The sequence below is a fragment of the Zosterops lateralis genome (genome assembly GCF_965231275.1).
Source record: "Zosterops lateralis genome assembly, chromosome: 3".
Taxonomy (NCBI): Eukaryota; Metazoa; Chordata; class Aves; order Passeriformes; family Zosteropidae; genus Zosterops; species Zosterops lateralis.
Window position 1 is genome coordinate 68,223,042 of NC_139764.1, and position 26,182 is coordinate 68,249,223.

Consider the following 26,182-nt stretch of genomic DNA (forward strand, 5'->3'; position numbering starts at 1 on the left):
CAGATTGCTGCCATGCCTATTCTCAAAATATTCTTGCTTTTATCATCACACCAACTGGATGTTCCTTCAACTCACAAACAGCCCTGAAGAAGTCACAACCTTGGATGTGACTCACAAGATGTCTAATCAGAGACGAACTGTGATCTGAATGCTTACATGTATGTCACTGTTGACTCTCAAATTATTAAAGTTAAAACATCACTTTCCTACTACAGGTAAACCTGTAAGACTAACATAAAAAAATCTAAAGAGGGTTTGTTTTTTTAAGAAATCAATTCTATCTGCTTTGCTGTTTATCCACCCTCAACAAACATATCCCAGTGATCAGCTAGTACAGGAATAGTCACATGCTCTCTAACTTACAAGAAATACAAAATTATGAATGGCAAAGCAAAGCAACAAATGCTTCTTAAGAATATGCCCTGTGTTCAGAGTATCTAACCATAACATTCAGGTATTAATTTGGTACTGTATGGTTTGCAGATTAGTCAGTACTTTTCTGACCTTAAAGACATGTTTCTAGTTTTATTTTCTTTTAGTGCTGGAAACTGTAACAATGCATAGAATATGCAGAACTGGTGAAAAGGTCAGTAGCCCATGTTCATGCATATGAATATGTTACCAGGGTTAAGTATGTGCTTATTCCTCGCTTTTTCTGTGTAACATTTTATGATGCAGTTTGCTAAAATGCTGCTGGTTTAACTTTCACTGCATTGGTAACATTACAGACTGAACAGTAATGGAAAGTAGTCCAGCAAAGATACAATTCCAACACTATAAGGTTTTGGGGTACCATGCAAAAACTTAAGGCCCTAATTCCCAATTAGATTTCTAGGAAGGACAGCCATAATAATGTGTACTATAAATAATTTTTTAAGAGCAGTCTGTGAGTCACCAATCAGCTATTTAAGTGAAATGATTCACTGTTCTTTGGGAGTGCTGACCTATATCAGTATAACTATGAACTAAAAGAAGTCTATTTTAGTACCTGCAAGCGACCAGTGGAAACAACACAACCTCCCAGTTCATTCCACCTGAAAAAGAAACAAACCAGAATGACTTTTAAATTGTTTCATAAAATAACAGATCCTATAACGTATTGATCTACTCAGTGATAAATAGTTATTTCTGGATTTTCAGGTACTTGAGAGACTTCATCTGCAGCAGTCTAAGCAAATACAGTCTCTGTTTTTTTAAAAAAGTTTTAAATTTTGTATTTATAAAACCATATAATCTACTGGTTAACAACAGACTCGGTAATATTTTGATGACAGTTTTCTTATTAGTATGCCTCAAAAGAAGTCACTTAGTAGTTTCCAAATTAGTAGGTCCTAAAATAAGAAATAATTTAATAAACATAGAAATTCCAAACAGCCTTCTAAGGAATAGGTACTATTCATTATGCATCAAATAAATGATAGGTACTTTTCATCTGGACGCAAGATACTGCAGTAGGAATCAGGTCGATTTACAAAAAATCCAGTCTTCTTTACTACACTTTCTGCAATCACATTCAGTCTGTCAAGGACATTGCAAAGTTTGCTGAGGAGAGGGGAAAAAAAAAGAGACAGTCAATATACATAAAAACAAACAAAAAAAAATTCAGTACTTGAAAAGTTTTCCCATAACAAAAATGATTTATAAAACAGGCCCATATCGCAGCTTTATTCATCCAACAGTAATTGTGGCTATAATTTTCTTAGATTTTACAGGAGAGACTGACTGTATCGGAATAATTTTGCTTCTTTTTGATTAAAAATATATTAGATAAACTAGAAGCAGAAGACATAAAAAAACTAAAACTCCTTGATTTTTATATCACACTGATTTTTCTCTCCTAAACTTTCTGTGATTCAAAAATATGAATGAGGCAGAAAAGGATGTATGATTATGCTGAATCACATTCCCTTGTTTTGTTTGCAAGTTGTTGTTTTGTTCAGTAACATTTGCTTCCATACATGCATTGCAGCTACAAGTACTAGTACAGAAAAGACTTTTTCTACCTTTTAGTGTATTTGGCCATATCCCAGGGTATATATATAATTGCATGCTCTGGGGGTAAGAACTGGTTGAGATATGTCACAGCAGCAACAAGTTCTTCACTGAGAATCCTTTCATGCTTTCTTTTTTCACGTTCCTTTAGCAAAAAGAAAAGGAATGTAATATCACAATTTTCATTAACAAACATATATAACCCATATACATGCACACATACACATATCCATATATAATGGAAATCAAAAGTGGAAGCTGTAACAACAGCAGGCAGTTCTTCATAAATAGTACCATTAAATTAAGAACAGAAAAAAGAAAAATCTGAACATTCTAGGTTTTTAACATTGATTTGTACTGTAAAAGACACCTGTTTTAACTGTGCATAATCACTGGCTGAAAAATGGAATGCTTTAAGTGTAAAGAAGAACACACAGAAATAAAAGTGGCGATATAGATGAAATGGAGAACCATAAAAGAGAAGCAAAAACACAGGCAGGAAAAGGAAAGGGAAATTCTTCTCTGTTACTGGCAAGAGATGGGGAACAACAGCTCCCATCTCCCAGTTCTGCAATAATTTTTAAAAATTAGAAATATATTGCCATTGCCTGAATACAATACATGTTTTCATAGAACCACAGAATGGTTTGGGTTAGAAGAGACCTTAAGGTCATCTAGTTCCAACCTTGCTTTGAATGGAACCATACTATTTCAGTAGTTCTTAGTGTTAAATTAAATTTAGTGATAAATTCATTTGGACTTTGATCTAATGGGTAATAGAAAAACCTGAAAAAACCTGAAAGGTTACTGTAAGAAATCTCTAAACATGGGAAATTTTGGTTTTGAAGAGCTGTAGTGGAAGCCAGAGTTATGTACTATATGCTGTATCATGAGATTTATGAAGAAAATATTCCACTTGTAAGCTAATATTAGTTTTAGAACATAACCAAAATTACACAGTGACTCATAGAAAGAAGCATAATATTAAAAACCAAACACATAGAACATATTCAAAATACTGTACCTTCACAAGATTCAATATAATAATGGGAGAGCCAAATCTCTGAAGCATTTGGTCAAAGTGAAGAGCAGCAACATGTGCATAAGGATCTGCTTGGTCCACTGAAACAAGCATAAATTGAAGATGACAATAAGTGAGTTGTAGAATTTTCCCTTAATAGTACTCCTCACAAAAGATGCATTAATTCTCTGGTAGTAATGACACAGTTAAATACTTTCCCCTCTTTTCATGCAAAAGCTGTTTAAAAAAATATTCCCTTTGCGGAATTCTAGGCAACTTCTTAAATTTTCATTAAATGCTTATAAAGAACAATTATTCTGACCCCATTAATCTCAGTCCAGACATTTTCCACCACTTTCAACAGGTTTAATATTTTATCGCAATACTAAGATAAATGTAGCTAACTTTGCATACAAAGTAATACAAAGAAAACTCACATCTTCAAACAGAAACTATTTAATTTCTGAATGTGAAGTCTAAGATGGAGATTTTTTTCTTAATTTTTTACTTTAAATTATGGCAAAACACAATTGAACAGACAATCTCTTCATTTTTGCAAATTCAATTTTCACTTATTCTCTCAGGTGTTCCTTTAGGACACAGCACTAACCATAATCTATCACAAAGAATAATTTGTACACACGTGTTATGGGTGGCTTAGGCATCATAGTTGAAATATCTTGAGACCAGTACAAAGGGACAGACCCTCGAACCTGAACATAGGAAGAATAACTCCCCGCAGAAAACGACATGACTGAAGCATCATAGAGTATTTGTTCTGTTTCCACTTCATTAGCAACATCTCCCTAAACCAAACAGAAATACACATATGATGTAGTCATGACATTCAAAGCTGCATGCAGTACAGAGAATTGATCATTACAAATAGAGCACAATTAACTGTGAGACACTGAACCACAGTAGTGAGAACAACACTGAAGGTTAAATTCCCATTTGTCCCTAATGTATATTACCATATGTAATTTTTTTTCCCCTCAGTTTGGGCAAAAACATTATTTCTTAGTGTAAAAAACCAAAACAAGTGCCAATTTGGAACTACTGAATTTATTATTTTATTATGCCAACAAAAAATGTAACAATAACATCATCTAATAGCATAATTTATAGCCAAACCCTTAACAACCCTCTAAACCATTTCAGCTTTTCAGTCAGTCAAACTCAAGCTTTCATAATGGGGAGGAGCAGGAGGAAACAACCTCTTGATTTACCTCACAGTTTGCTCCTCGTTTCAGAAAACGTGTTCCAGCAAATTTGCTTGACCTTCTGGCTATCAGAGTGACATATATAGGGCGGCCATATATTAACAGCTCTTTAAAGAGAAGTTAAGGTTTACATGTCACATGCAATTTTTTGTTCACTTACTTTATGCAAGCAAAGGCAAGTTCTAACAAAGGTGTACGAAATCTGATTTACTAAAATCACCGTAACAGTGATGAGTATCACTTCCAAACTTATTTTGCAGCTGGAAGAGAACATTGCCCACTCCAACAATCAGTTTTAGGAACTTTGAAAAGTGAATCTACATTGTAACACATCACTCGCTTTTCAGAACCTACAGAAGAGAAGCAGTATTTCTATTTTATGAAATGACAATGGAAGTGAAATAGACACAAAATACACCTTGCACCACAAATGCTGATTTTGTGAATACTGGGATTAAAACTTGGGGCATAGTTTTCAGATGAAGTATATTAGTCACCCTCTAATTATTCGTTTGGAAAAAAGGATAAATTTGCAACCACTGAACAACAACTGAAAGCCAGAGGCAAACAGGCTATGGATGCAGTGGTGGCTTTTTTATAGTCTTTTTCCATTTTACTAACACTAAACAGAATCATAGCCTAGTGTGACAATCACTGCTTCCTCAGTGTAAGGGAGGCACAAGAAAGAGTTAAGAAGACATTTGCTCACACTCTAAGCAGCTGCAGGCATAACGGTGGTGGCCAGGTCCAGCTTTGATTAAGTAAGACCACAAATGAAATAATGGTATATAAAAACAGATCGAGCTTTTTGTCTGGGAACTAAGCCAATGACCAACAGTCATAAAAAAGGCAAAATTAAATTTCGTAGACACCACTAATGTTAACTTTGTAATTGTATTTGCTTCCCCAAAAATTTTAAGCTAACACAATAGTGTTGGTGAATAAAACAGAGTGTCTTTGTAATATACTAAATTCTTAACGCATAACATGACATTTCTCTGGACTGTGGTATGCATTTGGACTTTTGCTCCTCCTGCTACAATGTACATAGACCCATTTTACCCTTTAAAATAGTATATAGTCAAGAAAAGAGACTTTCACAGGTCCTAGTGCTCTTCACACAGCAGAGTTAAAGTTCTATCATCGTCTTCAACAGAAAGAGAGTAAATACAAGAATTTCTGCAAATCTCAGTTACTAAAAAATGTTTTAGAGAAGATTAGTAAGACAGCATTTCTATGGCAATGTCATGGTTTTAACACAGCTGAAACGAGATCAGTCAGCAATTCAGTTCTGCTTAGCTTTTCTCCCTTTCCTCAAACATCTGTGAAAAAATACAGCTGAGCCTCAAAATCCTCTTTACAACTAAACCCCATGCTTATAAAGAGAGCCTCACTGAAAATCTAGTCTACCTGTGTTACGGCCTTCTTACAATAACTGTATTTCTTACTTAGAAAGTAATGAAAATAAAAGCCAAACAATAAGTATAAAATTGAATGGTATTTACATGACAAAGAAATAATTCAATGTTCAAATGGGTTTTTTTCAAAACTGATAAACCAAAATTCATTACAACAGTAGAAGGATACTTGATTGCCCACAGAATCCATGAATAATATACAGCAGCCAGTCACGATGAACAGCACTTCTTACTGCTTCCAGAAGTTTGGCATTCCACACGTACTTTTCGTAAGGCTTACTGCAAATCCCAAATACACCTAGGAAGTTGTTACAATGGAAATTCATTAGCAATTAAGAAACAAGCTCATCTGCTTTAAAATCCAGGACATTGGATCTTTGTTTTGATTTTCCCTTGACTGCAACTCAGTGTTATCATTTACTTGCATCCCCGAGGCTTGCTGAACACAGATAATTTCAAGCACATGCTGAAGTCCAGTGATTGTGAGGATTTGCAGTTTTTCCATAGTTGTCAGTCACTGTTGTGACTTGAGTGCCTTCATGCAGAAGTTATTGATATTCTTCAGTACTGAAAAGGGATCTCTACAGAGTAGCATCAAGGGATTTGATAACAAGGGAAATAAAGTTGTGAATTCCAGTTAAGGCAAAAATGCTCTTACAGGAGGACTTTATAAGCTTCTCAGTTCTGGGTCACCTCTAATTACCTACTAGGTTCTGGAAGATCATGCACATCAATCCTTTTTTACACAATTCAACACAGTTTTCCTAATTTGCACTAACACCAAGAAACACAGCTATCATAGACCTGCAAATTAAAATTCTGTTTCTGATATATCTGGAATCAGAGTATTTTTCTGTTTCAAATATCAGGATCAAGATGACGACTGTCACTGAAAGGTGGCAGAGAGAACTGAATGAATCTGAAACTTAAAAGAGAATAAGGAGGACAAGAATTCTATTACCTATATATTTTTTCACACTTTTTTCACATGAAGTTTCTGACAGGATGAATTATTGTAGCAGTATGAATGCCAATTACAGCAGACAACTACAGCAGTCAAATGTTCTCCTGAAGGAAAAAGGAGTTCTTCTTACTGACTGCAGGTGAAAAAGCAGCTGTTGAACAAACTGTTGCTACCTAGACCCAACTTACTGTAAGCCCAAGGAAAATTGATGTAACCAAAATATTTTCATGGAGTTTAGACAGTCAGCAGAAGCTCATCACAAGCACTTAGCCAGCTTTTCCTCTTTCATACTACTAGGAGCATTACTTTGATGAGAATTAATTCTTAAATGACAAGTGGCTATTTGTTACACATGTTCTATGAATAGACAGGTGACTAGCACACACTGCTGATGGGGTCAAGGTCAGGGCATCTTCATTTCTTACTGTTTTTACAAAGACGTAGAAGAGATGGTGCCCTTGTAAGAATTCCTGAGGGATCCTCTAGATTTGAGTCTTTCCAGAAGAGGAATTACTGCTCTCGTCATTTCTTATGGTCCTTTCTGATATTGTATTATTTGATAACCAGTTGCTGGTATCTTGATATAATGACCATGTTACTAGTATCTTTATCTTGGGGCCATGAGGGTTTCATTCAACAGAATAAAATCCAATATTAAGAATTGCAGGAGAAACTTCCTCTGTGTATGTGTGTGTGTGCGCACAAAGAAAAATAGAAAATAGTTTTTCTCTCTGTCTTCTCATCTTTATGCTCTTATGAATATGTTAGATCTAAACTGAAGGCTGAAGTTTCCCACCAAAATGAGTAATTTTCTTACATTTATTGACAGGGGTTACTACAGTAAGATGATGCTAACTTCATACAGTTCCTCTGTCAGTATTCTCCAATATAAAACAAAAAAAATGTATTGGTACTTAATCAGTTATTACTTCTCACTCTCCTTGTAGCTCATTCTTGTTGGGAGACTCAGAAGTCAATTGAGTAATCAATTGCTGAAAAATGTCAGCATGGCTCAGTCATCTTCCCTGGTTACAATGTAACTTAAAACAATGACTACACACCTCTAGAAATGGAATTGTTCAAATTGAAATGTACTTGGCACTTTACAAAATCTTTTATTAACTCACAATTGTTAGGACACTACTGAACAACAACAGAAGACATCAATGTTTCTCAAAAGTAAACCTAAGTGGAACATATTTTAAATGCACTTAAGACCAACAATATCAGTTTAATTAGATGTGTTTTCTTACCACTTCCCCCCTGTGTTGAAAGTCCTTCATCTTCAAATATATCAAAACTCTCTTGTCGGGTCTGGGTTGTTTCAGTTTTTAATGTCTCAAGTGGCATTCTCAGGATAGTAAGATTATACTGAAGGGAGTGAGATAGATCATAGCTGTAACTGATAGATAATTAACATTTATTAATAATTGTATATACAGAGGAATTTTCTGAAAGCCCTTAATTTCCATCTGTACTAATATTTAACACAGTACTATTTTATAGAAAAGATTTCTGAACAAGATAAACAGATCCTGATTCTATAATGGCAAATGATATAAATGATTTCCAAAAGAGGCTTTACAAAACCAGAAACTGTTAACAGTTTACAAATACTGAAAATGTGTTTATATTTTTCTTTTAACTGAAAACTAAACATATCTTTTGAACATGTCCAAAGCAGCATTCCAGAAGTTTTAAAAAAGCTATTCCATCAGAAATATCTATTGAACAATACATTGAACAACCTCATTGTTCTGAGATTTAAGTAGCTGCTACTTTCTAACTGCTATCTGAATTCTAAATGGCCAAAAAAATGGTCCACAAAAACTGTATCTGTCCCCAGATTTATGGTTACAGCACAGATGCATATTAAGGCAATGGCTGCTGAATAAAGAATAGGGTTTTTTTAATTAGTTCCATAATAGTTACAAATTTTCCACCTCACGTCTCTTTTATTAGCACTCTATACTAATTGCTAATTTTTTTAAGCTACTAGGCTTCTTCCAAAGGAGAAACCAAATATACACTACACTTAAATCACAAATACTCATATATTTCCATTTTAGTCTAAGACAGCATCAGTGATTACTGGTCTTCATGTAAGTTCTAGATATTCATTAACAATCTAAAAAATTATTTAAACATTAGACATTTAGATTTATCACTAATAACAACAAAGTGTAACCCATGCACATACATATTTCCATAGTAATGTCCTGACCCATCTGTTAGGGGAAAAAAAAAGTCTGTAACATGCTCTGTTTGCATATAACAAAACCTTTAAAGAGTATACCAGTAACAGACATGTTCAGGCTGTTTCCTCACTCTCCCCTTAGACCAAATGTTTTCTTACAACTGATTTCTAATTTTCTTCAGGATTTATATAAAAATCATGCAGAAAAGTGTGCTATGCTTTCAGCCAAGAACAATTTAAACGAAGCTGATAAATTAAAAAGATTCTAAACGATACTATCATGCTATGTTTCTCCTTTTGAAACTGAAAATCAGGCTAAATATGCATTTAAAACACTGAGCACAAAAACGTTTTATGAAAACAATACTTTTAATGAAAAATAAAACAAACAGTAAATTATCTGCCAGCAGGAAAGTTTTCATTTATGCCACACAGGATTTGTGCCAAATAGATACTTCCATGTAAGTCATTCGCTTACTCATTTTTTCCTTGTACAAGAAATTTTAAATATGTAGTTTATCTTAATTCTACAGTTTCAGCTTGGAGAAAAGAAGTCTTTGGAAGACCTCCCTATGGCCTTCCAGTTTAAGGGGGCATACAAAATAGGAGGGAGAGCAACTTTTTACATGGGCAGGTGGTGATTAGACAAGGTGGAATGATTTTAAACTAAAACTGGAGAGATTTAGGAGGAAATTGTGTACTGTGAGTGCAGTAGCACTAGAACCGGATGATCTGTAAGGCCCCTTCCAGCCCAAAGCATGCTATGATTCATTTATGATAAACATGTTTATTAGAGTCACATAAGAATCTTCTCCTTTCCCTTCTATGTAAGATCACAGAAACAGTACAAATTTATCATCTCCAAGCAAAGGAGGTGGGGGGGGGGGGGGAGTAGGGCAGCTGTATAATGTTAGGCCTGGGAGACAATGCATGAACAAAAAACCTCAGGTTTTATATTATCTGAGTATAAAAAGTCTTTCACATGCAAAAGCATGAAACACATGCAAAACTTGGGTAAGTTTTACCCTCACAGATCCAGCTGTGACAAAAAGCCTTCATTTTCCAAGAGGAAGTATCTTCTAGACTGACACACCTTTTGATAATTGTAAGAGGGATTTTTTTTGTTTGTTTGTTTATTAAATCTTCAAGTCTTCTAAATACTACTACTACAGCCAAGATTATCACCACATTTATTACATTTTTGTGCAGTCCCAGAAATCTCACTTAATAGTAGCTGGGACAAAGAAACTTGTCTTAGATATGACATTCATGAAACAATAAAGAAGAGAACTGCAATGCCTAGAAAGCCCTATGAAATACATACCCCACATAGGGTATATTTTAAATGGGGTCCTATTTCTTTACCTTTGCTCCTGAATCAAGGCAAAGCTTTATTTATGGAAAATGAGATCAATAAAGAATAAATAACAAGACAAGCAAGCCCCCTGAAACATAATACTTTTCCAAAGAGAGAACTTCTGCATAATCTGGCAAGCCTGAACAGTCAGTGGAAACAGTAGTTTCAGTGTCTACTTTTTTCCATGCCATTAATAGTTCTATATTTTTTAACCTAATGTAGACTAAATTCCTAGCCAATAGGTTAAAGGAGATTTGGAGGTTCAAAATACACAGATGAAAATGGACAAGCAGCATGATCATGTGTCTTATTTCTCCAGAATATCAACCTAAAAGTCTTGGGTATCAAAAACAATGCCTATAATCTTCTAGCAAGTAAAGCGCACATTTAAAAAAAAATTAGTAACTAATACCTACCTAAAATAGAAGTTGCTAGAAAGATCCACATTTTGAAAGATTCTCAGATACCTAGCAAAATAATTAAAGTTGTAGGAAAAATTATTGTTTTAAACAGACAGACCATAAGAAGTCATTCAGAGGATCACAGAAAATAAGCCACCCATAAATATTGATTCTTGCCCAATGTTCCCTTCCTATCTTATTGTAATTGTTTTGACAGGTAATCAGTAATTATACTAGAATGTCAGCATATGGATTAAATAAATCAAATACCCTTAAAAAAAAAAAAAAAAAAAAAGGAACTAATGTCTAGTCATACACATATTCTGTTTCTTTAGGCAGTTGTAAAGTTCTGGTTCTATTTTCCACTTATGCACATCAAATTTTTCAGGACTTCAACAAGAAAACTCTCAAAAATACTACAAAAGAAATAAAATTTTTCAGTTACTCTCAAATAAATGAATAAGAAAAGAAATATCTAGTAAAATCTGTCGTAGCCTTACAAATTCCCACAAGAAACCATTACATTGTCTATGAATAATAGAATGGATAATTTCTCTGAATAATAAAATGAATAATAATATCTAACCTACCACAAATACATAGATTAGATAACATGGTCTGCTGCACACTAAGAGGAGAGACTGAAGTCAATGATCAATCCCACCTTAAAGTGGAAGGTTTTTAATATTTACTACTGGCTTGGTTCATTACCTGACATCAATTTATCGTAAACCATCACTTTATGACTATTCACACAGTGCAGACGGAAAAGCAGCCTATTGATACCAGTTGCCTGCTATTTCATAGAAGCAAAGTTACCCTACCCTGACAAAAACAAAAAGGCTCAAACTCCTCTCTTCATAAAAATGTCCCTGAAAAGAAAGAAGCAGTTAAACTTACCAGTGAGTCTTTTCATCACCCTTTACAACTGCAACATTCACAAGATTCTGACAGCACAGAATCATTTAATAATCTATTCAGCACTTTTTGAAGGGCACAAAAGATCTCTTCAGGTGAGATTAACATCATGCAAGAGCTACTAAATAAAGAACAGTGCCTCAGTTCATACAAACCAGTATTAGCATTACTTTGCCCTTGCAGGAACAATGCTTATACTTGACACTTCTTGGTGCAGATTTGCTAAACTTAGCTGTGACATGGAGATGTGGACAATAAATTCTAGAAGACTATGACAGTTGTATTTACTCTCAAGGTTAGAGGCCACAGAAGTTGTAGCTGACCTTCCATTCAACAAGATAAAATGGCTTGAATAACATACTAACACAAAAAACCCACGACTGAACTTTCCAGTTGCAGATCAACATTGTTTAGAAAATATTCAACAAGTACACACTCATTACCAGCATTATTTACCTGGTCTCATCAGGATGACTGACTCTTACAGAGTCATTTGGAATGTAGATCATATTTGTATCTTCTATTTTATATATTGCATGACCTCCAATATCTGCCATTTTTCTTCTTTTTGTTATTAATACAATGTAGTAGCCTTCTAAAAACCTGACAAAACCTGTTAAAACAGCATTACAATGCTTTTAGTTGCATGTTTGTGTTCATTTGATAAAACATACTTAGCAAAACAGTAGCACAACTGTCTCAAGACTTCAAAGAGTTTTTATTGGTTTGTAATGTTATATGCATCTCTAGATCTATCTATATCTATACAGAGTCTTAAAATTCATTCCCATTTATCAATGAAATACATAGTTTTTACTTATTTCCCCCCCTACTGTGGGTATTTTTAATACAAGGTAGCAGAGCTAGGACACTGGAAATCTGGATGATGTTTCTGTCAACTTAAAATACTTGTATTTGCTTTTGATAGGACTCTCACTGTTCAGAACGAGACATACTCTATTTACTTCAGAAAGGTTAATTTTCCAGGGTAAGGAAGAATCCCAGATTCCAATTTTCAGGTCCATATATTCTTTGCTGGGCTGACACAGAACAGCAGAAAGAGTTGTGGGTACAACAACACCTCTGTGCTCTCTCTCTTTAACAGCAGGGAACTGAATTCCTTGACTAGAGCAGCATCTCCCCCAAAAGAGCCATTCAGAATATCAGGAGTACTCCTTTACTGCCCATTTCCTCTTTCAGATATCAACACTTGACCCTGCTGAAATGCAGAAGGCTAAGAAGGTAGAATAGGCCATGTCTGGTTTTATTGCCCATAAAAAGATGGCTTCTGAAGCCTTCATCCTCATTCCCTGCAGGGCATAGCTATGCTGCTTCATGGAGTGCCTTTTTTGGATCCCTCTGTTATATATTATTAGAAAGAAGTGCAACAAACTTTAAAATAAAACACAAACATAGAAATTCAAATGAAAAATAGAAATACATAACCACCCCTGAATGCAATTTTTTTATTAATACAGTATAATACATCAGTAATATGCTTTAATAAGTAATAAATTACATTAATTAGCGATTGGAGGTAGCTGCTCTGATAGGTTACTGAGAGCTTGAAACTCACTCACTGCTGCACTATCAACAAATAAATTAATTTGAGGAGGGAGGTGATAGTGATGACAAAATAATACAAATGGACTTCACAATTCATAGTTTTACTTGTATTTATATTCAGTCCTTTTAGCTTTGCATTACAAAGTAAAGAAGAAGGATGAGGAGAGCACACACTGTCACTGCTGGAAGCTGCAACGTGATCGAATGCACTGCAATCTTTTCTTCCACCTTATTAGCCCCCCTTGGAAAATGCTCTCACCTGCACAAAGACAGGAGGCCCTGCTGACAGTAAGAAATAAACCTTCCATTTGAAGCAGATTATTGAATTTCAGCTGTTAAACAGTAGTCACAGTTCTTCCTGTATCCTTCAGGCACTAAAATCACTTACATGAACAGCCTCTGTCCTTTGAATTTCATCAAATATTATACCAAAGTCTGATAGAGAACTGACCTTTCTCCTGGCCCGGTTCCCTCCCTTTAACAGCAATTTCTACTTTTAAACACTACACAGTAAACCAGAACTTAGCCTATCAGCATCCCCCTTCTGAGTGCACTGAAGGTACTGCATCTGGTTAATGAAATAACTAGAGGACAGAACAAAGCTGTTCTTTACAATTCTAGAAAAAATAGCCCTGTTCTTCTGACCTGAGCCAAGAGGCACAAATAAACAACCAGTTGCATTCCTTCAAATTACATGTTTATACAGATATGGTCTGAATCATGTAATTTTGAAGTATATAATCTCATAGATGGTCTGTTACTTCTAAAGAGTCATCTAGAAATACATATATCATATCTGGTAACCAATACATTTGTGCAACAGAATAGAAACTCTCCTGCTACAAACAGTACATATAAGCAGTTGTACAACTGAGGTGCAAAATTTTAATTGATTGCAACCTATTTCCAACCAAATATTTATCACATATTTAGACAGTGAGCACTGATGGCTTGTGCAAAAAAAAAAACCCCAATGCTGCAAGGCTGTTGTAAGCTCCTTTAGGTTTACCTGTATTATGAATACTCTTAAATCAGTAAGAAACATAAACACCCTCCGAGGAATTTCTGAAAAGCTGGATGCATTGATAAGTTCCAAAATGCTTCACAGGCAAAAAGAATGAAGAAGAAAGTCTGCCTAATTTACCACTTTGGATTAGAACAGAATTTTATTATGGTTTGATTGTTATGTAAAATTCAGGAGCATCCTTTCAAGTAATTGCATTCTCTACTTTCTCTAAAGCTTTGGCTTAAGATGTCCAGGTGTATATTGACTCTAATAAACCACAAAGCATCCTTGAGAGCTGTCACAGCACACATTAACACTTACTTTAGAGATATCAGCCATCAATATACTGACCTCAGTATCAGACAATAGGCAGGAAAGTAGTGACTTTCAGATGAAGTTAGAAGTTATTAAATCCTTGAAGCAATGCTTGAGGATTATGGACAGCTGAGCAGCATTTTAAAATTCAGCTGACATACCAGTCAGTTACACTTGTTCAAACATGAAAAGAAATCTTTAAATATGTCACGGCGGAAAGTTAACCAAATAGAAAAGTCATCTTTCTGAATACTGTGTTACAAAGACTGTTGATTTCGTTTCCTTTTAAAAAAGCATTCTGTGAGCTCTGGAATTCAGGAGTCAGATTCCACATGATTTGTATTCTAAGATCAGCTGTGTTTGGTAAGATCTTCAACCAAGTTTCTAGAGTTTGCTATTTCCCAGATCTGTCCCTTAGTGACAAAGAAAAGACTGGTTACAGCACAACCCTCATCCCTGTACCGACCACATGTTTTCAAAAAATACACAGAAACTTACTTATCTTTGAGCATGACAAACTTCTAAATCCTCTTTAGTTTTATAAATAAATAAAATCAGGAGGAGACAGAAAGATATATGGCATGACTCAACAAGCCTCACCTCCTAGGAAAACAAAAAATTTTATAAAATCAATCAAAACACTTACCTACTATACCAAAAGCAGAGACAGCTCGAGACAACCCAGAAGAGCCTTTCTGCCCCATCTTTGTTCTGTTTCCCAGGTCTAAACGACCAAGAAGTTCCCTCACCTCTTGTTGCGTATAAACATGCTTTAAAATAAAAAGTCACAGAAGTTACTGTTTTGGCAGTTAAATGTTATTTCTCATCAGAGAATCACAGAATTTGCTTAATCTGTGAAATACACAATAAACCAAAGGCCTGCTCTGCATTCTTTGTTTCTCATTTCAGCACTACCAACAAGTAACCAGTATTATTTGAAACAACTGGGGAAGAAAGCCCAGCAACCAAACAGAGAGGCACTCACCTTATCATCAATTATAACCAAATCCTTTGGTTCAGTGCGATCTATTTTCAAGACACGGTATTTGGTTTCTGCAGGATTACTTCCAACTAGAAAATACCGCTACATAAAAGAAAACCAACAAAACAGGTCAGAATATTATACAAGATAAAGCAACTAAAACCCAGTGTAACATCAGCAATGCCATTTATATATTGTCTAGACTAGATCCATTCCTACTAACATGAAATATGCAATTTTCCATAGGGACAGTTAATAAACTGTTTTAGATACCAGTATCTTAGGTAGGTATATTTGTATATAATCAACCCCTACAAATTCAAAGACCTCTTTCTGTCCTTTGTACAAGGAGGAAAAAAATCGAAGGTTAAAACCTGTCTAGAGAAGAAAAACAGTAACTTACACCATGTACTATCCAACCACACCCTGCCCCAGCCACTACTGTCTTTTCACTTGCTTTGTAAAATTTAGCAGAAGCTTATACATGAGTTTTTAACTTTTCATGATCTAAAACTTTTGTTGCTATATTGTACTCCTCTGCTATTTCTGTCAACTAGTCTTTCCTGATACATACTAAACACTGCAAAATTGAAAATACTTTATTACTGCAAGTTTTCTTCTACTTTTATTTATATTTCCTATGATAGTCTTTTCATCAATTTTCTTCCACAAAACTAAAACTTTCTGGTTAACAATACTACTATTAAAAAAAAAAAATCAGATTTATTTCACATTTAAAATATGAAAGAATGACCACAGATAAACATATAGTATGTACATTTTTCATGTAAGGAGATCAAACTATAAATCAATTTCTACATTTAGAGGAATTAACAATAAGCACAGGTTGCAGGACTGACTTGCTAAAAGTAGCTCTCATTTTTTCTAATTCATTTAATCAGTGTGGTGCTAGCACAGCAAGGTGGAACTCATTAATAAAGCCCATCCTAGTAGGAAAACGTGGCAAATTCATGTGGATCTACACAGTCAGCTCTTAACTCTTAGAGTCACATGGATTTAAGATGTGGGAAAGGAAATCAATAATCATATTCATACAAACCTCATAATTTCATAATTTATACCTATTAGATGTTAAGAAACATCTTTACCCTCAAAATATTTAAGGTGAAAGAACTTATAAGCCCTCTTCAGCTTCCTTGAATTCACAAAAGCATGTACATATTCAGTAAGCTCTAAACAGGAAAATAAAATACTTAACTTTAAAAGCCATAAAAGAAAATACCACCAACTTCTGGCTCTACCTTGTACAATGACATAACTGTGCTAACTGAGCAGTAAGCTTTGCTCTTTACCTCCAAATGACAGTAAGAAGGCCCTTCAAATTCACATGCCATCACAACATTTCCTCACTGAAGCCTTTGAGGCAGCACTTTGGCACAGGAAAGCCTTTCCTACAGGGTTTTTTTCAGCAGTGATGTGCTGCAGTGCACAGCCCAGGCTCCCCAGTCTGGCCTCCTCAGAGCAGCCTTTGCAGGGAGTCCCTTAGTACCAAGCTCTGGCTTCCCAGGAGAGAATTCCTAAGAACAGTGTGTGGCACCAAATGGTACAGTGGTATCACCCACCATCAGCAAGAAACACCAAACCACCAAGACAGATACTTGCTGTCACCATGCCATGATGCCATCTTTTTCTTATGAAGCAAAGCTGAATGGGCAGAGGGAAATATATTCATTTGTAATACTCAGATGATAAGTTAGTATGCATGTTAAGAGTGCAGCTTCTTTATTTGTAGAAAACTGTTAGTTAATTAAAGGTAAACAATTTGAACTATCCCATAATACTGCAGTACAGCTCAGAGATATCTATCTCACTATGTCCAGCTCACTGAATAAGTGCAATTTCTTCCCCAAGTGACACCTATGCTTACCAACAAATAATACTGAATAAAAATAGAAGAGCACAACTGTAAGATACTTGTCCTACAGCAGCTTGGACCAGAGAGCACATTTAAAATTGGAACACACATGACACACTGGGGGAAGAGAGAGGGAGAGAGAGATGGATATAGAGTTGCAAATGCTATTACTAAGTAGTTCAGCTGGATACTTCTCCATTTCCATTTTAATTAACCAATAAAACATAAAGAAGTGCCCTAAGGAATGTATCACTCACATCACCTTGGCAGCTGCAACAGAGGGGTGTGCAGAGCTACTGGGCCAGCATTAGGGGCTATTGCTCAGAACAGCAGCAGAGTTAGATTAGATGAGGAGTAATTGTACCTGCAGACCATGGAAGCAACCACCATAATGAATAGTACTTAACAGGCTCTCTGAAGTCATTTAAAGACTAATTTATGGGGTTTAAGCTGGAGAGCCAGACTGTGTAATGTTTTAAGGAAGGTCAGTTGGGAGCAGCATCAAACCTGAGCATCAACGGACTTAAAGTAAGGCAGGCAATGAGAAATCTCTGTTTAGCAAATGGGCATTTTACCCATTGCATGTTAGAGGATATTCTTGTGGAAGTAATAAAGGAAATATCTGCAAAAACCTTTGAATTTAGGTTAGTGTTCAAAACTAGGAACCCAAAATTAGACCTCTGCTTGGGAAGTTTTCAGGACTGGCTAACAACCTCAGAATTACTTGAAAAACAGCCTGATACGCCTACTCATATTCAACCTTCAAGATCTGAAAGAAAAACAAAGATTGCATGAAAACTAATGATGCAAAAAAATACAAGAGAAGACTCTTCATCATTAGCTGTTTCTGCTATCTAATTTATTTGTCTAATGAATAAGGAAGTCTGTCTTATTGGATGACACAGAGTACAAATAAAACCATATCAGTGACATGTGCTGCAATTATATTTCCCATCACATGAATACTAGGAAATTATAAAGAAAAATACTAAATCAACATAACACTGAGCATGTAACAGCAAATAAATTTCTATGGTTGTAATATAATTGTAAAATTAAACAAAGCTAAAATGTGCTGTAGTGTTTACAACTCTCGTGATTAACAGAAATTGTTACAATAAAAAAAAGCTATGGAAACCTTTCTGGGAGTATTTATCCTTATTAGTTCATGCTGTTTATTACTAAGTTGAACTGAATAATTTGAAGCATTTCCCAAGTGTCTCAAACAATCCCACTCCACAGCACAGCCAGTGCATTTAGGTAAACAGACAACCTTGACCAACAAAGTACTTTTCCCAGAGAACAGTACTCCAGGACAATCTGCCAGCTCCCTCACCCTGCTCTGGCCAGAGCCCTCCAACCACACCTGAGGTGACCCATGCTGCTTCCAGGTTTCCTCTGCCCCTGGCCTTTGCTGAAATTTGTTAAGAAGCACACTTTACCAACCATGGCAACACACCAGGCAGCTACAAGAGCTGGACTGAAGCTTAATTTATCGCACAATTATCACTAAGCAACCACAAGATAGGAACAGTCATTAGTCATTTCCACCTGGGACTGAGTTTTAACAAAAGCAATCTAATTGAAAGGCTTTCCACCATCTTTTATCAATCTTTTGATTCAGCCAAAGCAAGCAAAACAACTTCTTCTAAAAGGAGTCTAAACAAAATAAAAGTACTGACTGCGATTTGTTGTTTTTAGTGGCAGGAAAATAGTTCTGAAATCAAACATTCTGCTCACTTTTTTCCCCCTTTTTTTCTTTAAGATTACTTAGAACTCTGAGTCTGTAACTGTGATTTGCTCCTTTGTATAGCCTAATTATGATTAAGGAATGCCAGCACAGCAAAAAACTTTTTCAATCTTCAGTTCAAAAGCTACAAACAGCTTAATCAGCAGGAAAAAAGGGCAAAAATACACTACAAGTTGAAAAATAGGCAGTGCACTAATACAGCCAATTTTCAAAATTGCGAATAGCACTAAGAAAACACTTATGATCTTAGACAAAAAGCTTGCAAATGATACCTGTTGAGACCATGGATGTATCTAAAAACACAAAGCCCAGAAGAAGCGGGTTCACCGTGGCCATCTGCCAGATTCCCTCCCAGCCACTCTGTCACTCCCCCTCCTCAACAGGACAAGCACAGAAAACAAGATGGAAAAGGTGAAGGGTCAGGACAGAAAGATTGCCTAACACTTACCATTACAGGCAAAATAGACTTGACCTGGGAAGAATGTATGTGATTTACTGACAATTAAAATAGCATCGTAGTATAATTACACCTCAGTGTAAAAAACTCAACTCTGCTCCTTCTTTCCACAGGACCGAGAGTAATTTGAAGTGTCTCTCATAGGAACTGGTCGAATGACATGAAGAAAGGAAGACATGATAAGGTGTAAAGTGAGGTACCTGGAAAAGCAAAGCCATCTGCTTCCTGTAATCTGTTGAAACTCTTCAAAAGAAGCTCTTACAACATGAGGAATTTTAAGAAAATATGCTGCCAAGCACCACTCCCTGAACATGTAGGAATGGGCACCCATTCTGCATCCTACAAGCCACAGAATTCAGTGAATCCCTTTTGTCCCAAGGCAATCAAAGCTTTTTGGACCCAAATAGGACTTTACTCTTGCTACTCCAGTGAAGGATTTCTCCAGATTCTGCCTTCTAATTCTCAGCTAATCTATTAGCTATCTATTTATACATTCTTCTTTAGCCAAATACTTCTTTGCTCTTTACCATCTATTTTTCTGGAATGCTTTCAGAAAAATAAGTAACTGGATGCCTCTTCAGCACTCATTTCAATAGATTAAGGAATTTCTATGTCTAATAGAACAGACTGTCCCTTTACCCCTCCCAAGACAACACTAGCATGTATGTTACCTCACTGCACCTTCAGTGAAACGATACCTGATTGAATTGTTCTTTCTTAGATTAATATGAACTGTAAATCTACACAGTATACCATACAAGGTTTTATTCTAGAGATACATAAGTGTTTTTCACTAACGACCTTTCCACAAATAACCACATCTCTGTTTTTCAGAGCACTAATTCATCAGCAGCTAAACTCTCCCACTCCTTCAGATAAAACACTCAGATCCTCCTCCTTCACCTCTGCTCCTTCTGAATTGATAATTTCTCAGTAAACTTTCTTTGGTGTGCAACCTATTGTAAGGTGCATGAACTTTTATAGTATACCACTATAATTCAAATTATTTCTTTTATCTGCTCCTGAGGATCATCGTCATTTCTTGCTTTATTGTGCTCTGATTATCCTAATTATTTACAATACCTTAAAAGACTAATTTACTAATACCTTAAAAGAAAAGACCTGGTCCACGTTTTGAACTAATAACATTAATGAAAATACTTAAGTACATCAGTCCTAAAAACATTACTTGAAAAAAGTCATCCCTATCAGATGATTCCTCATTTACTCCACACTAATTTATATACTAATTTCTCTACTAGGTTTCTTCCTTCCATAACAAAGCCAGAGATTTTCCTTGGGGCACTGCATCTCAATAGAGGACTCAATTTAAATACATAAGGCCATCTAATTTTTAGATTAAAATGTGCAATACAACCAGGTTAATCAGTCTAGACTGTGTTTTATGTCATTTGCCTGAATTTGCAATTACTTTCCTGTAAATACAGGACTTCAGAATGGATTAAATATTCCATTTGTCATGTTCCAGTCACAGCACCACCTATGACTTAAAAATATTCACAGTCATTTCGCTGTTTAGTATATTTAATTTTATTTTTACCTCAACACTGATTGGTCCCTTTTTCATAACCTTATTCTTGTTACTCACTTTCTCTTCACCCCTCATTCAGTACATTCATACTCAAAGAAAATTTTTACTTTAAACAAAGAAAAATATTAGTTTAATAATTAGTTTTTAGGGCAATAACAAACTCAGTTTTAATAATAAAAATTGATATAATATAATAATAATAAAAATTATTAGAAAATGCCTACTTTTATTCGTCCTTCATTACATTAAAATAAATACCTTTTTTTTTCCCCATAGAATCATTACCTTCAAATACATAATTTTGTCATCATTTATTCACAAGCCTCCCATCCAGAAAGATGGATTCACACCAAAACCAAACCTGTAAGTGTATCTCTCCTGTTTCTCTAGTGATCATATAATGACACTCAGGACAACATAGTACAAAAGAAATAAAACCAGTGCTGCCAGAACTTAGGCAGACACTTCTAGCTACATCTTTCACATCAAGTGGGATGCATCCACTTTTGAACTTTAGTTTTGTTCTGCCTGAACAGCACCTATCCTTCAAAACCTGTGGTGTTCTCATTGCCGCTATTCCACCTGCCATCTGCCCTGTTCACAAATGCTCTCAGAGCCCACATACACCAGGAGATCAAGTTTCTGTATTTTATAACCATATATCCGGCAGTATGGCAAGACAGTTAAGACAAAAAGAGTGTTTTCTTGAGTTGCATAAAACTCCTCCTCTCATCCCAATTCCATGCTCTGCTCCACTCCATCACCACCACTCCTAGAGCATCAACACAACACGGACTAGGAGAGTCAGTTGAAAGGACCTGTCTTCTGCCAATGACACTGTTCATGTCACAGCCACTTCTAGCTAGAAAATAGCTAATGTTTGCCCAGTAGGCTGTTCACTACTTTCAACATTTTTTAAATGTGTCAGATACCCATCTATATAAATCAGTGCACTTCATAATTCAGGAAAAATTTTATAGCTTTTTCTGTGAAATCACATTCTATATTGAAGTTTCTCCAAACTAGCCACAGATTAACTTCAACATTAAATATGCAACCTTTCGAGTTTTTAATATAAAAATCTTTACACTGTTATTATTAGAATAAATTACATTTAAAATAAAACAAATGCCCATAGTTTTCTCTGGTGAATAAAGGGCAGAAATATCTACAGGTAATTATGCCAGTCACATTACTTAATAAGCTTGTGCAAGTCATTTGGATACTGTGGAGATGGAGACTGTAAAAGAACCTGATTAGAATAAAATGCTATTAATTAAGCCCCATAATATCCTGAAAGATAGGCAAGTGTTATGACTTTATAGAGACAACACAAACTGTCTTGCTCAATGTCACGTTGCCTCAGAGGAATGATAATTTCCAGTGAACTAACCTACAGCTTTCAGGTGGGCTTCATCTGGGGGAAACACAAAAGTTCTATTTTCTTCTGAAGAAGAGAGGAAAATATCTTTTGTCTTTTATTAGTCATAATGCTCAAATATCTTTAGTGCCCTCTGGTGTGCATTTCAGTGATCAATATATGCATAAAAGGAAAGATAATTGGCATCTATCTGAATAAAACCTGCAGTTCATCTTTCTGACTACTCCTAAACAAGCTTTCAACTTCCTAGGACAATCAGGAGATACAGTTAACATCTCCATGGCATTTATTGACCCAAAGCATCAGTTGAAAAGATAGGTTTCAGCAACTATCCTAAATATAAATATAAGATAATTTTGCTCTCTGTTAATTCAATTGACACCGTGTTATTCAGTTCTCCTCACCTCTTGCAGTTTCCCATTTGACTCCAATAACACTACCAAAACCTATCCTCTTTGACTTCAATAATACTATTGTATTTTTGTCTAAAAAGAAACCAAACAAAGCATCCATTTCATCTCGTTCTGCCTTAACACAGGGATTTTACAGGAATAAGCTGTATGACCACTGTAAACTTCACTGTTTCTCCCACTGCTGACAATTTAAATAATCCCTTCTTTGTACCAGAAATTCTAGGACACAGTCTCATGTTAACTCCAAATCCCACATGCTGGATCTAGCAAGTCTGTGGCCTTAGGGAAATCAGAATACATGAGAAAACTGTTAATTTTTATTTTTGGATGATGCTTATGCAGTCCCAGCAACTGTCACAGCTGGCAACTGCATGATTGTGAGATCTTATGCAAAGGAGATGGCATGAGGGATACCTCGGGGAGAAGAAGTTTGTCAGCAGCGCAACGTGACACTGAATGAGCTGCAACACCAACTGATCAAACCAGAAGTCCAATTTTGGGCTCCCCAGTATAAGATAAACATTGATATACCAGAGTGATTCCAGCAGAGAGCTCTCCAGATGATCCACAGGACAGAGCATGTGATGAGAGAGAACTGTGTTTAGGTTTGTTCACCCTTCAGAAAGCCTTGGCAGTGTCTGGCTGCTGTCTAAAACCATGTAACAGGAAAGTGTAGATAAGAGAGACAAACTCTTTCAAGTGGTCTGCAGAGGTTGTAAAATTTATATATTTGAAGGTATTCAAAACTCAGCTGCACACAACCCTGAGCAATATGCTTGTTGAAGCTGCTTTGAGCAGGGGGCTTGACTTGGTGTTCTCCAGAAGGCCCTTCTAACATCCCTTAGTCTTTGCATTTATTAAGTGCAGCAAGTCTTTTCAAATAATCATACCAAAATTATTCCTACTGATTTTTTTCTTTTGAAAGAATGACTAGAATTTGAATATCAAACCACAAAGTGCTTTGATTTGTACTTTTTTAAAGCAATAACAAAACCTTACTCAGGGAAAATATTCCATTTTCATCACTCACATGAAGAGATTGAAGTAACAGCTTTGAGATGCCCTTGCTCAGCTGAGACATTTCAAACAGCACATGCTCATCCACAAACCATTGCCCTTCACAGCTGATGAAAACCATCTTGCCTCCTGGTGTGATCAGAACTGCTGGATCTGCCCCTCACTGAATTTTGAACAAAGCACAGCATGGACAAACCCATCCATTCATGCAGAGACTGCCAGCTACCACTGGCCAGATGTAAAAGACTGTGGTTCCTGAAATAACAGGATCAGCAGGAGATGCCTAGAGAGCTGGAGAATGGCAGAGAGGTGACAGAACTCCAAAGCACAATATTGGCCCTGCACAGAGCATGTTGTCTCTCAGCAACTGAGCCTCTCAGCTCAGAGGGATGCAGGCCAGGTATCCACAAGTGCCAGCCACAAGAAGCCAAATCTCAGCTAACTGAGATGTAGCATCAGTTGTCAGCCAAGAACAACTAAAGCGAGTAAAACAGGACCTGATTCAGAAATCACATTTCCCCAGTGCCCTACTCACATATAACAATTTAGCTGAAATAAGAACAAAATAGAAAATAGAACAAAAAATGGCCTTTACCAGCAACAATGAGAAAGATTAATACGGTAGCCTTCAAAATTCATTTAGGCATAGGTAAGAAAGTAACACTCTGGAAAGACTTTCTTGAGTGTGACCTTCATTTTTAAAATTTAGTTGTAATGGTAACTCTGCATGCTTTAATCCTTCTCTGTTTCATAGGCTGTTCAGTGGGGAATTATCACAAAAGCACAAACCTACTTCTGACAGAAGCAAAGCTGGAAGTCAGATTTCTATTTACACTGAGGTCATTCTTGCATCTGTGACATTCTGGGAAGTTTCCAAAGGGCTTCAGTGTATAAATTATCTTTCTCTTATCAGTACAGGAAATATCTGATCTTCAAAATAAAACTAACTGCTGCATTTAAAGCCATGGTATCTAACCCTATCCAAAACTACATCAAATGAAGAAAACCAACATACTATGAAACAAGGGAGAAATCAAAACACCATGAAACACAATGAAATTTGATTGGGAGCTAAGGAACGGTAAACACAGTGGTATTTACACCAAGAATTGGCTGCTGACTCACACTGTGCTCATCACATGGCTAAAGCAGCAATTACCACTCCAACCTCCAACCCACTTTGCCCATGACAAAAAAAAAGTACTGTGAATAACACATGTTCTGCAGTTTCTGCAACAGGGCATAAGGAATGTTACAGTTTTTGCAAAAGGACGTAATGAACGCTGAAAATCTTCAAGACCTTACTTCCAGAGGTCAGACTGAAAACTTTGGAAGCTGTTTCACCAGCCATTCAGACAATGAGAACTTGAAGTTTGTCATAAACAGCAAACAGGTAGGTGCAGGTGGCAGCCACTTCAGCCATTCTTAGTTCAAATCTTAATTCAATTCTGGACACCTTCAGTTGTCCACTTTCACCTCCCCCTGGCAGGGGGGAGCAGTGTGACAGCAGCCACAGGACAGAACAAGCAGCGGCCCAACCTGCGTTCCCATCCTGGCAGCTCCCGCACCGCAGACCCTGCGCTGACCTGCCTGCCAGAGGCCACTCCTTCGCCTAAGCCACGAGGAAGAGACACAGTGAAAACAACAACAACTCTAAACCCTTCTTTTTCTCAGTTCTTGGGATGTTTTGAATGTGTGACCAAAAAGAACCGGATCCCAACATACGAAAAAAAAATGTAAGGCGTAGTTTTTGACAAGCTGCAGCCCAGCCGAGCAGCTCCGGGCAGGGCCGAGCCAACACGCCGGGAGGGCCCTGGACATCCCTCCCGCGCTGTGCGGCGGCCCCGGGACCTGCGGCGGCCCCGGGCGGGGGGACGCTACTTACAGCCCTGGTCTCGTACAGCACCAGCTTCTGCACGGAGCTGATCAGGGGGGCGGCGGCCGCCACCGGCATGGCAGCCCCGAGGCGCGGCGGGGGCTTGCCGGGAACACCTCGGGACCAGCCGGAGCCGGGGGAGGAACACGCCGGGGCTGAGCGGGAACCACCGCCGCCACCGAGGGAACCCGGAAGTGCCGGCGCGCCAACGCGCAGGCGCGCCCATCGGCGGCCGCGAGAGCGCGCCTGCGTCGCGGAGCCGCGTCACGCGCCCCCTCCAGGTAACGGCGGCTCCGGGCGCGGCGGCGGCGGCACCGGGACACCGGGACACCGGGACACCGGGACACCGGGGCGGGCGAGGCCACGCTGCCGCCGCATCCGCACCCGCTGCTCCCGCTGGGAACCGCTCACCGCGGGGTGACCACGGTCAGCACCAGGAACAGCTCCGCAGCCCCGCCCACGCAGCTCTGTGGGGCGGGGCCTTTGCCGCTCCCTCCCGC

General features: G+C 37.0%; 1 protein-coding gene across 2 annotated transcripts in view; it reads right to left on the reverse strand.

The window, feature by feature from the left end:
* Positions 1-25,877, reverse strand: part of FIG4 (FIG4 phosphoinositide 5-phosphatase) — a 52,217-nt gene extending 26,340 nt beyond the window's left edge. The window contains exons 1-13 of one of the 2 annotated variants that reach the window (XM_083857166.1): positions 25,692-25,877; positions 15,364-15,462; positions 15,025-15,148; positions 11,948-12,104; positions 10,589-10,639; positions 7,872-8,020; positions 5,824-5,952; positions 4,243-4,343; positions 3,657-3,819; positions 3,017-3,114; positions 2,004-2,137; positions 1,426-1,542; positions 989-1,034 (exon numbers count right to left, since the gene is read on the reverse strand). In XM_083857166.1, the coding sequence (XP_083713292.1) occupies positions 989-1,034; positions 1,426-1,542; positions 2,004-2,137; positions 3,017-3,114; positions 3,657-3,819; positions 4,243-4,343; positions 5,824-5,952; positions 7,872-8,020; positions 10,589-10,639; positions 11,948-12,104; positions 15,025-15,148; positions 15,364-15,462; positions 25,692-25,760 (1,437 nt within the window). In that variant the 5' untranslated portion in view covers positions 25,761-25,877. Of the gene's footprint in view, positions 1-988; positions 1,035-1,425; positions 1,543-2,003; positions 2,138-3,016; positions 3,115-3,656; positions 3,820-4,242; positions 4,344-5,823; positions 5,953-7,871; positions 8,021-10,588; positions 10,640-11,947; positions 12,105-13,316; positions 13,454-15,024; positions 15,149-15,363; positions 15,463-25,691 lie in introns of those variants that run through there. The other variant, XM_083857167.1, reaches the window with a different exon arrangement.
* Positions 25,878-26,182: the final 305 nt, after the last annotated feature.